This window comes from Delphinapterus leucas, chromosome 5, assembly GCF_059928025.1.
Source record: "Delphinapterus leucas isolate spDelLeu-1000000601 "Yukka" chromosome 5, BTC_Dleu_Yukka2, whole genome shotgun sequence".
Lineage (NCBI taxonomy): Eukaryota > Metazoa > Chordata > Mammalia > Artiodactyla > Monodontidae > Delphinapterus > Delphinapterus leucas.
The window spans coordinates 33,968,234-33,985,471 of record NC_143133.1 but is presented as its reverse complement, the minus strand read 5'-3'; the positions used below and the strand labels follow the sequence as shown (position 1 = coordinate 33,985,471).

At 38.6% G+C, this 17,238-nt stretch overlaps 1 protein-coding gene and 1 pseudogene across 4 annotated transcripts in view; both read right to left on the bottom strand.

Annotated features, from left to right (window-relative positions):
* PPA2 (inorganic pyrophosphatase 2) overlaps window positions 1-17,238 on the bottom strand; it is an 83,983-nt gene that overhangs the window by 65,747 nt on the left and 998 nt on the right. For all 4 annotated transcript variants that reach the window (XM_089911609.1, XM_089911611.1, XM_022567068.3 and 1 more), the window contains one exon: window positions 2,223-2,287. In XM_089911609.1, coding sequence (XP_089767735.1) covers window positions 2,223-2,287 — 65 coding nt within the window. The remainder of the gene's footprint in view (window positions 1-2,222; window positions 2,288-17,238) is intronic.
* LOC111171474 (26S proteasome regulatory subunit 8 pseudogene) lies at window positions 2,294-17,234 on the bottom strand (annotated as a pseudogene).

The following is a 17,238-nucleotide window of genomic DNA, read 5'->3' as shown; positions in this document are numbered from 1 at the left end:
TTCATAAGCCCAAATCTCATGTTCCCCAAAAGCCATCCTCCTTAGGCAGAATATTACGCCCCCTGGGATGTTTAAAGCCCACTCTTTGTTCCACCTCCACCCCCACCTACTACATGATTCCTCCAAATATTATTATTGTCATTGTTACTGTGATCAGGCATAGAGATTTTGTCACAGTACACCTGAAGCAGCACCCTCCAGTCACTCCTACCCTCCTTACCCTATTCTAGTTTTCGAGCACACAACATTATCGGATTGACTTGTTTATTTTCAGGTTGTTAGTCTCCTCCGGCTGAGTGGGAACTATATTCACTTTATTTACCACTGCAACTCTAGTGCTTGGAATACTGGCAGGCTCCTAATAAGCGTGCAATAACTGTTTACTGAATTAATAAGTCTATGAATAAATAAATAGATGAATGCACGCACTTTTGGCCAAAATCAAAGAGAATTTTTGGGAGACGTGAGATATCTAGGTTGGATAGCTCACTGGCCACAACAAAACACAAAACACATGGACACACACACACACAGTACTGTGGAGTTCTTTCTGCCCTCTCATTGGTTTCTTTCTCTCTCCAGATTACATGACTCCTTGTCCTGTAGCTGAATACTCCTCGGAAGTAATGAGCTAGAAGAATTACACAAGAGCAGTTAAGATACAGGCTTTGTAGAAAAGGGTACCCCTGTTGCCGAGCATCCTTTTCCTCTCTCTTTCTGGGAAAATTATTTATAGAAAATTCTACAGCCATTATAGGAAATGACTATGGTTTTAAATGTGTTTGTAAATAATAGTTTAGAATAAAATACCTTTCCTTTTGCTTTTTTTTTTTTACTATATCAAGTCACCATCACCTATTGTCTTCTTGACCTCAAACCTGCTACCATTTAAAATAAAGCCTGAAGAAATGTTTAAAAAAAAAAAAAAAAAAGATACAGTCTGTGGAGTTAGAGCACCTAAGTTCAAATCTCACCTCCACAGCAAACTAGATTTGTGACCATGAGCAAGGTACTTAACCTCATTAACAAAATAAGGATGATAATAGTAGCCCGGCACATTTTGAAATAATGCAAGTCAAGCTCTGGGCACAGTGCTTGCCTAAGCACTACAAACACTCAATAAATCTTTGCTATTATTCTCCCCGCTGCCACTGTTATGGACAGTCCAGCCCTGTGAAGGGCTGCAAGGCAGCATAAGTCCTACTCCAGAGTTCCAGAACCTTTGGATGATGCCTGACATTCAGCCCCGGATCAAACCAGCCTTGCATCTGAAGCAGCTTCCCACTTCTTCACTGGCCTCTGCCCTCACACTGATCTCCCCACAGTTCTAGAAAACCCCACCCCGCTAACTAGCCCCATAGAATCTCAACCAGGAACATAGCCCCAGTTACTTACTTAACAGATGAAGTCAGCCAATTATTGTAACTACTCAGCTTTGAAGAAAAGAACTTCCAACGTCATGGTGACTACTAACATCCACTGCCAATTATGCCATCTCGCCAGCTACTCAGGAGAGTCCTCGGAAGGCTCCAATATTCCGAGCCCCTCTTAGTTCCACCTTCAGCAGCAGATCTCCCTCTGACCTGACTTACATCCCTTCCACCCTCACATCTGTCAAGTAATTTTAGGTTCTAAAAGAATAACTATTCAAAGACTACGATCTTCCCAACTTTATCTTTCTAGCATCTGTCTTGTAGAGTAGTTAAAGAGCATGAACTCTGTGGTCAGAAATGCTAGTTCAAAACCTGGTTCTGGCACTTACCAGCTGCGTGACCTTAGACAAGTCAATAACATGCCTTCGGCTCCGGTGTCCTTAGAGATGATAATAGCAACTCATAAGGATTAAATAAAATGGCATATGTTCACATGGTGGCTAGCAAACAAAATAATTCACAAATGTTATTACTTCTACTACTATTGTTACTACTACTTAAAATAAGCCTCTCGCTAATCTCTTAAATTCTATACCTTAAATCTTTATTTCTGACAAAATTCTAAGCTTTATCGACTACTAACATCTCTTTCTCCCCAAGCCCTCCTGGAAGAATCCTATTCTTATCCAAATTCTAATTCACGAAGGAGGCTTATAATCCTGTTATGATAACTCTGTTGCCCTTCTCAGCTTCCGACCACATTCTTTCCTTTCAAGATGCTTCCAAAAAGTATTTTATGGTGATACGAGAAGTACATATTTTCATGCCCCAAACAAGTTAAAACAATACCTCTTCAGAGTCCGCCTTCAGAGGAATATCATGAAAGGGGGAAATGTAGTGACCAGCTACATTCTCTGCAAAGGAAAATAAACAAAAACACAGAATTAAAGCAATGGACTACCTTGTTCTTTAGAGCAATTATACTCTTACCCACTTTTAAATTTTAAACAAGTTTTTAATGTTTTTTTTCAAAATTAACTTTAACTCCAAATTTAAAGTTTAATTCAACTTTTAAAACTTGTTCCAATCTGATGACCAAAGAGAAAAACAGTAGTCCCCCCTTATCTTCAGGGGATACATTCCAAGACACCAATGGATGCCTGAAGCTGTGGATAGTAACCCTACATATGTTTTTTTTTTTCCTACACACACATACCTATGATAAAGTTTAATTTATAAATTAGGCACAGTAAGAGAATATCCGAATTGCCTGCATCACTACTCTTGCGCTTTGGAGCCATTATTAAGGAAAATAAGGATTACCTGAACACAAGCTCTGTGATGCCTGGTCAGTGGGTCTGACAACCGAGATATCTACTAAGGCTGGACAAAGGTATGACTCATGCCCAGGACAGGGACGAGGCAGGACAAAACAGGACAGCACCAGATTTCATCACACTACTCAGAATAGTGTGGCACACAATTTAAAACTATGAAATATTTACTTCTGGAATTTTCCATTTAATATTTTCAGACCACATATGACCAAGGGTAACTGAAACTGTGAAAAGCAAAACCACAGACAAGTGGGACTGCTGTACACAACAAATCAACCATATTTGGGTTGCTGAAACCATTTACTTATTCCTGTGGCTTAAACATCCAAAGAAAAATATGTCTAAATTAGACTAAAACCCCAAATATGAAAAATCTTACTTTCGAAAAGAGACTGATTAATAAGTGAAATGGACTAAAACTGATGTCAATTTTCCCGAGAAACCTAGCAACAGAATTCCTAATTTCCACCTACAATTCACATGAACAAAGGATTAAAGGTCCTACCAAGTTAAAAGAAACGAATCATTTGTTCCACTCAAAGTGATAAGGATGCTAATATTAAGGTAAGCTTAAAACAAAAATTTCAATAACAGAAAATATTTTATCCTCATTGCATACTGAAATGTATATATAAAATACCTTTAAAAGTATATATTATTTAAATAAAATATAATAAGCCAATGCATACTTTTGTTGGAATGCATGTTTCCAAAAGCTGGGCTTAATACAGCCATAAAAAATTTTCACTTTGCAATTTCTTAAGTCAGGGTATGTTCTACTTCTGGCCTGCTACTTCTTTGGTATAATTTTCAAATTCAGACTTTAAAAATATCTTAATAAATAAAATGAGGACTGGCTGACACTCCAGTAGCAATGAGTATACCTAGCACCCAAATCTTGGCTTCTAAATACCATTCTCCAATGAAAAGAACTAGGGCTTCTTGAAGAATGGGCTGATTCTAAGGCTGGGGCAAAGAATATACAAGATGAGCCTGGAATATCCTGCACTACCAGAAACCAACCAAGTGCTCAAAACAAAAGGCTGGAGGTATGTCAAAGGGAAATGGAGCCAACCTGAAAGAGTTCCCAAAGGCCAAAGCTGGAACAAGTTGAGTGACAAAATAAATAATGGGTATGGGCAAACCTTGGAGATACTGTGGGCTTGGTTTCAGACCACTGTAATAAAGTGAATATCACAATGAGGCAAGTCACACAAATTTTTGGTTTCACAGTGCATATAAAAGTTATGTTTACATTACACTGTAGTCTTCTAAGTGTGCAACAATATTATATCTTAAAAAACAATATATATACCTTAATTAAAAAATACTTTATTGCTAAAAAATCACCAACCATCATCTGAGCCTTCAGTGAGTCGTACTGGTAAAACCAAAGATCATTGATCACATATCACCATAACAAATATTGTAAGAACTATGAAAATGTGACACAGAGACACCGAATGAGCAAATGCCACTGGGAATTGGCACCAACAGACTTGTACGACACAGTGTTGCCACAAAACTATTTGTAAATAACACAGTATCTTCGAAGTACAACAAAGTGCAATAAAATAAGGTATGCCTGTATTGAATCATAACCCAAAGTATACAATAAATATACGTGAGTCCACAGTAATACAAATAAATGATTGTATAAATAAATAAATGAGGGGTAAGAGACAAATCTTACTTTCAGAAAAATTCTAAACAATATATGTAGATGTCCTCCCCTCCAAGAAGTAAAGCTTACCCTGTCCCCCCAATTGTGGACTGGACTTAGTGGCTCACTTCCAAAGAATAGAGTATGGAAGGGGAAAAACATTTCAGTGGAGAACGCTTGACAAGCAGTACCCTTAACCAAGTGATCAAGGTTAATATCACCAGTCATGTTCATAGCATGTACCTCCTGATATGCCATGATGAGAAGGGTACTTCACTTCTGTCATACTCTTCCCCCAAACCCAGAACTCCAGTCTCATCGTGAGAAAGACATCAGACACACCCAAACTGAGGGACATTCTACAAAATACCTAACCAATACTGTTCATAAATTTCAAGGTCATTAGAAACCAAAAAACAAGGAATGACTGAGAAGTTGTCAGATTAGAGGAGACTAAGGAAATATAATGACTAAATGCAATGTGGTACTCTGAACTGGATCATGGGACAGAAAAATGACATTAGTGGAAAAACCAGTGACACCCAAATAAAACATGGAGTTGAGTTAATAGTATGTACCAATGTTGGTTTCTTAGCTTTGACAAATGTACAGTGGTAATGAAAGATGTTAACGTTAGGGAAAACGTGGTAAGAGATATACTGGAATTCTGTACTACTGTTGCAACCTTGCCAGATCTAAAACTATTCCAAAATAAAGTTTATTTAAATAAACAAACGAAAAACAAGCCATGGCTTCAGTCCAATAAAATTAGAAGTATATAACTTAATAATGGCCTCCACTCCACCAAAATTTTATTTCCTCTTCTCATGCTGTGTGAGTTTTCCTTAGCACTTATCAATAGACTAAAGTTCTTGAAGATTTTTGTTGTTGTTGTTTGTTGCTGTTTGCTCTGTTATGCTCTCTACTGGATCCCCAGCATCCAGAAAAGTTTCCAGCACTTAGTAGGCATTCAGTAAATATTTGCTGAGCAAATACCTCTATTACTATTTCATTTTTCTGTACAAGCTGTTAATGTAATTTTTCTCTTCCCACCCTAGCAACAAGGTAACTCATGAAGGACCCCGGTGCACAAAGTGGGATAAAGATGAGAAAAAGCACACAAGTGGCAATGGGTATAAAACTCACTATGATCTGTAAAGCTCTTTTCCATCAGTTAAAAAGGATGCATCTAGAAAAAAAAAAATCTTCTCTTTTGCATACCACATCAAATTTCAAATTCTGTGCCTGATTTTAAAGTCTTCTATGAGCAACACAAGAACAGAAAGAACAAAATTATCAGTCTGTTGCTTGATTATTTACTTTTCTATAAATAACAAGGATACTTAAGTGGGTCACATTTACATATTTTTTATTAAAATAAAATGTAGTGGTAGGAAATGAAAATGGTACAGCAACTTTGGAAAAGATTTTGGCAGTTTCTTATAAAGTTAAACATATGACCCAGAAATGCTACTATTAAGTACTTAACCAGGAAAAAATGAAAACTTATGTTTGCACAAAATCTTCTAAGTGTATGTTTATAGTGGCTTTACTCAATAACCACAAAAACTGGAAGTAACCCCAATGTCCAACTGGTAAATGGATAAACAAACTGTTACACCCACACAATGGCACTTTACAGAATAGTATATTAGTCCATAATAAAAAGGAGTGAACTACTGATACACACAAGAAAATGAAAAAATCTAAAATGTAATGTGCTAAGTGAAAGAAGCTAGACTCAAACAATTCCATTTAGATGACATCTGGAAAAGGCAAAACTATAGGGATAAAGACCAGACCAGTGGTTGCCAGAGGATGAGGGTAGAGGGTGGAGTTGACTTGAAAGAGGGGCCACAGGAAATTTTGGGGAGTGATAGACTGTTCTGTATCATGATTGTGATGATATTTAAATGAATCTATATTTCTACTAAAACTCAGAACTGTTCACCAAAAAGAAGAGTGAATTTTATCCTATGTAATTTTTAAAATAAGTATATATGGATCAAATAAAAAAAAGATGGCAATTAAGAAAAATATAGTATATTAACATATAAATAGAAACACTTATTCCAAATAACAATCAACCATCTGTGATCCTTTTCTCCACTTTAAGTCACAAAGATAAGGTAGAATTTTGAAGAGAAGAAAGATGTAATCCTTTAGCATATTACTTCAGTTGTTACATTTGGAACCTATCATTGTGATGGAAATTAACAATAATCTCAGCTCTAAGAATTCAGGAAGTTGTACAAACCAGGAAAGTTTGTTATTAAAATTAATGAAGTACAGGAAACTTGACAGAATAGCTAGGCTGCCTTTGTAATTAAGGGTAAATGATACCTTTGGCACACTGATTTTGTGTTAAGTTTCCCTAAAGCTCTCGTTAACTGGGGACAAGCCCCAACAAACATTAAGATGTTAAGAGGAGCACATGCTACTCAAGTATGAGGAAAAACAGGACTAGACTAGGCTGTGATCACTAAAATCTAAAGATCTGTGAGAAGCGTGCTTAGATATCTCTTTCTTTAAATTGGGATCTAAATATATTCAAACACTAAGGTAATGCCAATATATATGTTAAAATTGTTTTCTAATTGCCATTTTGGAAGGTAAAAAATATATAAATGTAAGTGAATGGTCTGACTCAGATAACCAAACCTACTAGAAGCCATTTGGATCATGAAATAGTTTAAATAAAAACATAATAATAAAGAAAAAAAGAATAATTTCTGGGAAAATAAAATAGGGCCTTAGATATCTGATAATCATAATGCCTTGATGAGCAACATACCAATAAATTTGCACAGGAGCAATGAATACAGAGGCCAAGAATCTGCCATGTTATTTGCTGAGCTTGATTAAGTCACTCAATTTCTCTGAAACTTAATTTTCTCAATTTTCTTCAATTAAGCAAGATACAATTTAGTACTATGTAAAAGGCAACATACTAGATGCCAGAATACAAAAGTGCTAATAAAATGTGAGCAATGCCCACAGATAAGACAGGGCGAGTACTACATGTTATCAGGATCAGCATCATCCTGTAAATTTAAAAATAAAGGAGTCCTCTTGGCACAATTAGAGAGCTAACCATTGACCTAACACACAAAGGAAGGCTGAGAATCCATTAAAAGTTTTCTAGAGTCAGTGATATAAGTATGCTATTAGGCTCCACTTAAAGGGTATTAAGATTCTCTAAAGGTGGATTTAAAGATAGGTACAGGTATCCCCTGCTTTTTGAAAAGTTTGCTCTACGCCACTTCACTTTTACAAAAGACCTACATTAGTGCCTGTTTTTGCTAACAGAAAGAAATCCTAAGAGGATTTTCACTTTTACAAAAAAAGGCAAAAATCGAAAACAGCATTCGGTGTGTTTTTCAGCAGCTCTTATAGAGGCAGCGAGCACCCCTGAGCAGTGAGAGTGGCCAGCCAAGCTCCTTCCCTGGGAACTATATACTCATCATCTCAGCAGCAAGCTGCCATAGCTTTGAACTGTGTCTGTGAGCACCTGTGCTTTCTCTCCATTTATTTTGTGCATTCATTAGCAAGATGTATCCTAAGGTATTGCTTCTTTGCTTTATGCCATTTCAGCTTACGAATGGTTTCATAGGACTGCTCCCTTTCTGGATAGTGGAGAAACCTGTACTACCTATCCTGATCAACTATAAAATGAACAGGGTAATCCATATTATACCTATGAGGCATAGACAGAGAGACACGGTACATGCAGCAAGCACTGTGGTAATCACCTTGTAAAGATACAACTGAAGCACAGATTAGAAATAGCCCTTTCTTAGAGCCTCAGAGAAAACTAGCAATAAATCTTAAGCTAGAACTTCATTATCTATAGCTCAGACTGGTTGCTTCTTTACAATTGAAACCAAGTCGTTGCCAATTTATTTTTATAAATATCTATTTTGTTGTTGTTTAAACAAAGCAATGCATGTGCATGGTTAAAAAAAGTCCCCACCTCTCTCCAATCCAGCTCCACTCTAGAGCAACCCACCTAGGCCTCCTTAACTTACTTTAGATCTAGATGTTATCTTCATCTCCCTAAATAATATATTAATATGGTTAGTTTTTAATTTACAATTTTAGAATATTGTCTACTGATTTCAGCTCTGAGAGGTAAGTTTAGTTTATTTGACCCCAACCTTTCCCTTTAAATTCTCTGTTGGCCAATCTTAATACTTCACAGCTTTATTCCTTGCTCCACCAAACATATACAGTATTTCTTGACTCAGCTAACTGGCTTTTTACCTCTCTTCATCCTTATCTCTTCTAATTTTATCTTCTGCACTTTTATTTTTTCAAGGCTCATAAAATGTTCTATAATCACACTGAGTTTTCTATATTTTCCTGTTAGTATATTTCCTAAGATTAAGAAAAATCTGAATTACTTGTTAAACAGATCGCTGGACCCCCATATCTAATCAGAATCTTAAGGAGAGAAATCTGGATATCTGTATTATTAGCAAGCACCCCCAAATAATTCACATAGTCAGGCAAGTTTAAGAAACACTGTCTGTGTGTTGATTTTTGGCCAGGTAGAATGTCATAAATAAATTTCCTTTCTTGTTCAGCTTCTATGACTTGTGCTTCTAATTTTCTTCCTTCCATTGTCAGTCATAATCATATTTATCAATTATTCAAATGTCTCACAGCTTCCATAAAAACTATGGAATTCTCTCTCTACCCAAGCGGCTCCCTTTGGAAATCTCATTCTTCCTGTTGCAATCTGGATTGGAAGCTTTCTTGGCACCCTTAGACTCTGCTTTGTTGGTTTCCAGCTTAGATCTGTTTTCTGGATCCCATGCATTCACCTTTTTTGGTTTACTTACATGTTTTGCAGAAGCATATCCCTAACTTGTGTTGTGTAAGAAAGGATGCATGGGAGGTAAATTTCCCAAGTCCTTAAACGTCTGAAACGTCTTGATTCAGTCTTTACCCTAGATTAATGGTTGCCTGGGTAAATTCTAGGAGGAAAATCATTTTCTCAGAACTTCAAAGGCATTACTCCAGTTGCTGAGCTTTCAGCGCTGCTGGGTCAGTCAGATACCAGTTTGATTCTCAGTCCTCTGCAGGTGACCTGTTCTCCCTCCCCCCGCCCTGACCCCAACCCCAGGGACTTTTAGGGTCTTCTTTATAAAAGCTTCAGTTTTCAGAGATTTCACAAGAAAGTGTCTGGGACTCAGAATACTTGGGTACTTAAATTCTTAGATCTCTTCCACTATTCCTTGGAAAATTCTTCTTCGTTTTGTCTGTTCTTTTTTTTCTGGAACTCATATTAGCCAAATGTTAGGCTTCCTAGATTAAATCTCTATGTCTCTTCTTTCTTCCTCATTTTTTTGCTGTCTCAGACATTTTGTTTACTTTCTGGTAGATTTATTTACCTTATGTTCTAACTTCTCTGTATCAGCCTTCTAGGACTGCTATACCAAATTAGCACACACTTGGTGGCTTAAAACAACAGAACACCATTCAACCCACTACACCGTCCACTGACTTCTTTGTCTTAACAATCACAATTTTAATTTCCAAGAGTTCTTGTTCTTTGATTGCCTTTTCTTCACAGCCTCCTCTTCCTTCTTAATGGGTGCCATCGCTTCTGAAATCTCAGAGGACACCCATGCGACTTTGAAAAATTCAAGTTCTCTTTCTACTTTCTTTTTTTCCCATTTAGCTTATGAGGTTTTCTTAAAATCATTCATTCAGTAAATATTTACTGAACACATACAGTATCCCAAGCACTGTTTTAGGTACTAGGTATACAAATTCCTTGCTTTTACGGAATTTATACTCTGGTGGGGGAGGCAATGCATAGGAGCAATGAAGATGTTTTTAACTCTAGCAGGTACAGGGCAAGAAAAGAGGGAAAAAGAGAAATATGGAAATGCCAGGGAAGATGTCTCTGATAGGTAACACTTCAGCACAGAGCTGAAAGAAGTGAGGACGTGAGTCAAGCAGACATCTAGACAGGAACACTGCATGCAGAGCAAGCTCAGAGGCAAGAATATGCACGGCGTGTCTGAGAAACGGCCAGGAGGCCAGGATGGCTGGAGCACAGTGATCAAAAGGAAGAATGGTTAGCAATGAATTCAGAGGGGAAGCCCAGTATCAGGCCACACAGGAACTTGTATACGAGGAGCAGAACCTGGCATGATCAGACGTACACCTTAAAGAATCAAGATGACTTCTGGTGGAAAGCAGACTTCAGGGGACAATGGTGGAGGCAAGGTGAAGAATCAGGAGGTTACTGCAATTGGTCAAGTGAAAGACAATGGTGACATGGATATAGTGGCAAGGGTGGGAGTGGAGAGAATTGTCTTCTGCATACATTTCAAAAGCTGGACTGAAGGGAGAAACTAATGAACTAGATATGGGCTAAGAGTAGTGGTGGCCACAACAGTGATTCCTAAGTTACTGCTTATAGGTGAGAAGACAGAAAGAAATAGTTGGGTGGGGGTATGGGACCGGGAGCTCTGTTTTGTATACGTTAACCTTGAGATGCTTCTTAGGCGTTTCAGTGGAAATACAGAGTACATTTACTGCATCTGTAAATCTTGAGCTCAAGAAAAGACTAGGGCTAATGTTACACATCTGGGAGGCACAGATGGTATCTCAAGCTACAGGACTGGATGGGATCATCTACAGCAAAAGCAACAACAGAAACTCCAGACCATGGGCCAAAGCCAGCACATGGCCTGTTGTTATTTTTATAAATAACCTTTTGTTGGAACAAAAGCCATACCCATACTTTTACTCTCTGGTTGCTTTTGCCCTGCAACGCAGAGATAAGTAGTTTTAAGAAACCACAGGTTTTGCAAAACCTAAACTATTTACTATCTGGCCCTTTCCAGAAAGGGCTTGCCAACCCCTGCTCTAGAGAGAGAACAGATAGATAAGTGGGCTAAGAACTGAGTCCTGAGCAGTTTCAAAGGTTAGAGTTCAGATCAGAGGATCCACCAAGGGAGACTGCTGAAGGAGAAGCCATCAAAAGAAGATAAAAGCACCGTCTCAGAAGGAAAAAGAAAACATTTCAAGGAAGAAAGAGGGCTTCATTGTGAAAATACTGTTGAGAATTCACATGAGATGAGAATTTTAAATTGATCATTAAATTTGCCACATGGAGGTCACCTTTTTTTTTTTTCTTTTCCTGTCCTACAGAGCTTTATTTGAGGGATCCACACAAAGGATATCCGCCTCACTTCCATAGCTTCTTGATGGACATGCTTTGCTCACTCTCCTTCTGCATGACCTTGGCTACTGCCATCTCAAAGTCCTCCTGGGTGACATGGACTCACCGCTCCCATAGTGAGTACAAGCTGGCTTCAGTGCACACACCCTTCACTTCAGCCCCTGACGCTCCTGGCATGAGCTCAGCAATTTTTCTCAGGTTGATCCCCTGGGTCAGGTTCATTTTCCAAGAATGGATCTTCAAAATATCCAGCCGGGTCTCCTCGTTGGGGGTGGGAATTCAATTTTTCTGTCGATGCACCCTGAACGTTGCAGTGCCGAGCCCAGGATATCAATCCTATTAGTCACCATGATGACCTTGATATTCCTGGTGGCCTCAGAGCCGTCCAGCTGGTTGAGCAGCTCCAGCTTCATGCGCTGGACTTCACTGTCCCATCTGGAGCCTCCCTCCAGCGGTGAGGAGCCGATGGAGTCAATTTCATCCATGAAGGTGATAGATGGAGCGTGTTCTCGGGCCATAACAAACAGCTCCCTCACCATTCTTGCTCCTTCCGCAATGAATTTCCGTACCAATTCACAGCCAGAGACATGAATGAAGGTATAGTCTGTATGATGAGTCACAGCCCGGGCCAACAGTGTCTTCCCAGTGCCTGCGGGTCCCTACGGCAGCACTCCCCTGGGCTGCGCAATGTCCAGCATTTCAAAGAGTTCAGGATGCTTAACGGGCAGCTTGATCACTTCTTTGATCTCCTTGATCTGCTTGTCCACCAATCATCTCTTAAGTTGAATCTGGCACCTTTTCCACCATCATCAGTGACACCAGTGGGTCTACCTTGTTGGGTAGGATCTTGTGCAGAGTGTAGCTGTCATTTCTGAGAGCCACCCAGCAACTGGGTGTCACATCACTGGTGTCGATGTTCTTGTCCACGTAGACGACAAACTTGCCCTCAGGACGTACCTTAACCAACACTTCTTCTCATCCATGGTCCCGACTACTTCCCCCACATAGGAGCCCTTTTCCTGCAGCAGCTGTAGCTCTTCCCGCAACAGGCGAACTTTTGCATTAATCTCATTCCTCTGTGCCTGCAGCCTCCAGAGATTTTGGCTCTTATCATTCACAATCAGCTGGAGTTCTTCAATCTTGGACAGATAATATTGGCAGAGTCCACTGCCTGCCTTCCCCTCTTCCAGCTCCATCTGTTCTGGTCCATCAAGCGCCATCTTCCGTCTTCCGCGGAGACCGCGGGCATCAGAGCCGCCATGGCACCAGGCCGAGGACACCTTTTGGCAAAGCAGTTTGGCAGACAGAGGATGAAACCCTGGCTGAAAGTGATCCCTGACAATTTGGCTTATGTTGAATAAGAGGCTAGAAAAGACTGATGTGCATGCAGCGAGGCTTGTTGAACGGCCAGCTTCCCTCGGAGATGTGTGGGTAAGAAGCTGGCTGTGACACTGGGGCGTTCCCTAAATGTCACAGAGCCCAGAGCTCCGCTGAGCAGTGACACCATCAGGTTGGGCTACTGACCTCCAAACACCTTCAATTTCTGTAGAAGGAACCAGCACATCGCCTAAGCCCCAGGCCTGCATGGTAAACATCTGTGTGCTATTCCATGATAAAACTTAAACTGCTCCCCCTTGTGTCAGGCTCCACATGTCTCTTACTCTGTCTCCAATCTGACATCAACATGTCCACAAACTCTCTAAGGTTCTGCAAAGCAGTTCAGCTTCTTCCGAAACTACAGCCCCCTCAGCACATAGACTTCAGCTGGGACTGCCTCCGTGCTGCTTCATCAATAACCACATCTCCATCTGCTTTTCTTCCTTTATAAATATCTTGAAATCACCGACTCTGATGGCTCCTTCTTATTTGTTGTTTCAGGGTTATCCTTTTTTATCCACCTACTATCACTTTAATAGGATATTTATGAGGAGGGAGATAAGACAAACAACTGTAGTCACCCTACCATCTTGTTTTGGTATTTCACTTTGTCAAAAATCAGACTACACACCTACTGGGCATAAGCTAATGAATTCTATCAGGCCCGTCAATATACATTAGACATTGCCAAACAGTGTCAAAACTTTCCCTTCGACTGGACTGAAATGAGATTTTATTCTATCATTTTGTAAGTAATCTATATGTTTTTCTCTTATAACAGCAAGTTGTATCAGGATGAAAGTTTATTACTTGTATTAGCAAGTGAGGAAACTGAATGGACTGCAAAACTTATACCTGATTATATATGTTATACACATCAAATAGTTACATGTATGCTAAGTACCAACATACTATTACGTATCATTACTAAAAGCATTTATAGAGATTCTTATTGGAAGCTGTAGTAATGACAAAAACCAAGTAAATATAACTAACATTTCTATATCCACTCAATAACCATTATCATCTACTGTGTCAATTCAAGTTTTATGATATGGGCCAAATTTTAAAAAAAAGTTACAGGAACTCATATTTAAGACCCAAACACACGTTTCATGTAATTCAGTAAATTTTATTAAGTCCAAATGTGTGGTACATTCAATGGCAGATTCCTCCTACTATTCAAATGACATACTTAAAAAACAAAACATATAGTAATTTCAACATAAGCATAGTCTTACTAAAATGATAAATTCATTGTTAAAGAACTGCATGATTCGTTCTCACACTAAATAAAATCAATCTGAATTATCTACAGCGCTATTTCTCTAAGTGAACCAGTCACCTATCCCACAGTAAAAAAAAAAATCCAAACTGTGAAAAGTGTAGCTTCTCCTCATCCTTTAGGAAAAGTTAAAAAATCTAAAATAATGAATTTTCAAGTTATTAACAAAACAAAAACATGTAGACTACCAAAGAATATTGGCATGCAGTGCTATGTCTTTGGTCCCATATGAACAAGTCTTACTTCGTTATGATTTCACAACTAATTCAAAAGACTGCAAGTTGGTACCCATGAAAACTGTAAGACTTGGAATTAATAAATCAGGACTTACTCAAAAGTATGCAATTCTATCCATATCCCATTGTTCTCATCCTTCACAAAACGTAACAAGAATTTTGGTCTTAAAGTCAAAAGGGAAAAAGAAATAATTCATATTAAACATTAACCATGTGCCATGTGTGAGACAGTGATAGTCTTTACAAACATGGTCTCATTTAACTGCCACAGCAATTCTATAAAATCATCAGTGCTATCCCCGTTTTACAGATGGAGAAACAGAGCTAAGGGATGTCAAGCGATGCCTAAAATAGTCAAGCCAGGGCTACAACCTAAGTGTTTTGACTATTAGTGTAGAACCCAATGCTTCTCAAATAGAATTCCATCAAACTCTAGAGTTACTTAGATGTCAACAAATGTTCTGAGAAACAGGGGCTCTTGGATTCAAAAGTTTGGGACAAGTTACTTTACATAAGAATTTCCACCAACTTTAATACGCACATTGTGACTCCCCAAGGTGATAAAATGAGAAGTGTTTTGCTAATTTATTAAACCATGAAGCTCTTCCTTTAAAGAAAGCCTAGTAACATACCATGGGATGTTTGTGCTCAACTAAGCAGTTTGGAAATGATCAAGTCCAATCTCCTCTTTCCATGGTTTAATAAAATGAGGTACAGAGAGGTTCAATTACTCATGCAACGCCACACAAAAAGTTCATTACAGGGCCAGAAGGCCTCATGATTCCCACCAGGATGTTTTTTCTCCTCTGTCACCCTGTCTCACTTCGATACTGTTCCCACAAAGTTCAACACCAATTAAAAGGAAAAGAAAAGTACTGCATCTATCATTTATTCTAATTCTTCTGAATGATGGTACAGAGAACCATTTACAGAAATGAAATGCCAAAAAGTCTACCTCCCAACTGCACTTGTATTTCAGAGGCTTGGGATATATTTGGAAATGTGGGAAATGATTTCACTGTAATAATGCTAAATAATACTTTTCAGCCAAGTAGTGCTATATTCATGTTCTTCTTTGAAGGGAGTGAACTGCACCATACTACTGCACATAGATACTGCCAGAGTATAAAATATACAATTTGTGACCACCTTTATAAAGAGCAAATTGTTCACTGTTACCCCTTATCCCTTAATCCTAAAGGGGCTTCCTTTCACTTTGTCCTACCCCTTCCAGCAGGCAGTAAACAGTCTTGGGCCAAGGATGCCATCTGGCGTTTAGTTCAGGAATTGTTCAACCCAACAATACCTTCCAATGACTATCTCACCACCTGGCCCCTCCCCCAAACCACATTCTCCTTTCTTCCAATTTTTGCCCATTTACCTCAGTAAAACCTTTTTTCTTCTTCTCTGTCATTTGTTCCAACTGAGTGAAAAAAATATATATGTATTTTATTTGTGGCATTCCAGTTAAAGAAAATCGTGAGTCTGAAATACACTTGCAGCTAAAGAAACAAACCACAGCGAGAGGCCAATATAGCCTCAAAAATACCTAATAGAGGCCTGGCCCCAATAGATAATGTTAAGAGTATCTATTATTCATCCAATGTCTCCAAGGACTATCAGCACTAAGAAGGACCTTTAAGATCACTGGTAGGTCAACTGCTTCATTTTACAGCTAAAGAAACTGAACATGTAAGAAATGAAGCCATCACCTGGCCAATCAGCACACAGTGAGTTACAGCAGAGCGAGAACCAAGGCCTAGGACTCCCCATGCCAAAGTCAGTGCTCAGTGGGTTACACCATATGCTCTAAGATCCTCAAGACTATTTTTTCTCAGCCAACATTCAAATAATTTTATTTGAATTTTTTAGTGTTTTTATACTTTCCTTAATTAATTATATTGATATTACCAATCTCTTGAGGTCAGGGCCCATAACTAAAATTTCCTCAGTGCCACATCTAACAGTGTCCAGCACATTTTATAAATATTTATTGACTTTTTGGTCAATCATTTATTACTGTATTACTTTCACCATTTTATGAGTTAGACAGCTTTTATCTACTTAAAAACCTAACTGCCATTTTGTAACACTGTTTCTATGGAAAGCTGTTCCTCAAACCATTGCTTTGTAACCTTTTGGAACAATCCGTTCAGAAATTTGGGTCTTCTTGTTAATGGCTCCTTTCTACCCGATCAGTCTTGACCAAATTAGGATGGAAAAGAATATGGAGTCAATTCTGAAGAAAATGGGAATTTTAGTATCAACTGCATTATAACCACAAAACTATTCAAATTCAGCTTTCTCTTCCATAAAATACTCCTCGACCCTAAGCTCAGATAGCATACGTATAAACATTTTATAAATTACAGGTATCAATAATGATCACAAGTATTATTAACAACAGAATTTATATTCTAGACCTGGTGACTAATCATTTGCATACACTATGCCATGTAAGTCTTACCACCCTATTTTACAGATGAGAAGAACTAAGGCTCAGCAAGTTAGGAAACTCGTCCAGGGTCCCAGAGCTAAGAGCTAAAGAATCCAGGATTCGAGCTGAGATCTGAAATTCTCTAGAGCTGGTGTTCCTAATAGGTGGGCGATAAGGCAAGGTCGACTTTACAGAAAAAAAGGTACTACTCCCCTCGGGGCTCTGAAATCAGTGAGGCATGAAAGCAACTCAACTAACCTGGCTATTTCACATCATAGCTAACCTACACAGTGAAATATCGGAATGCAAAGAAAAATGAGAATAATGGA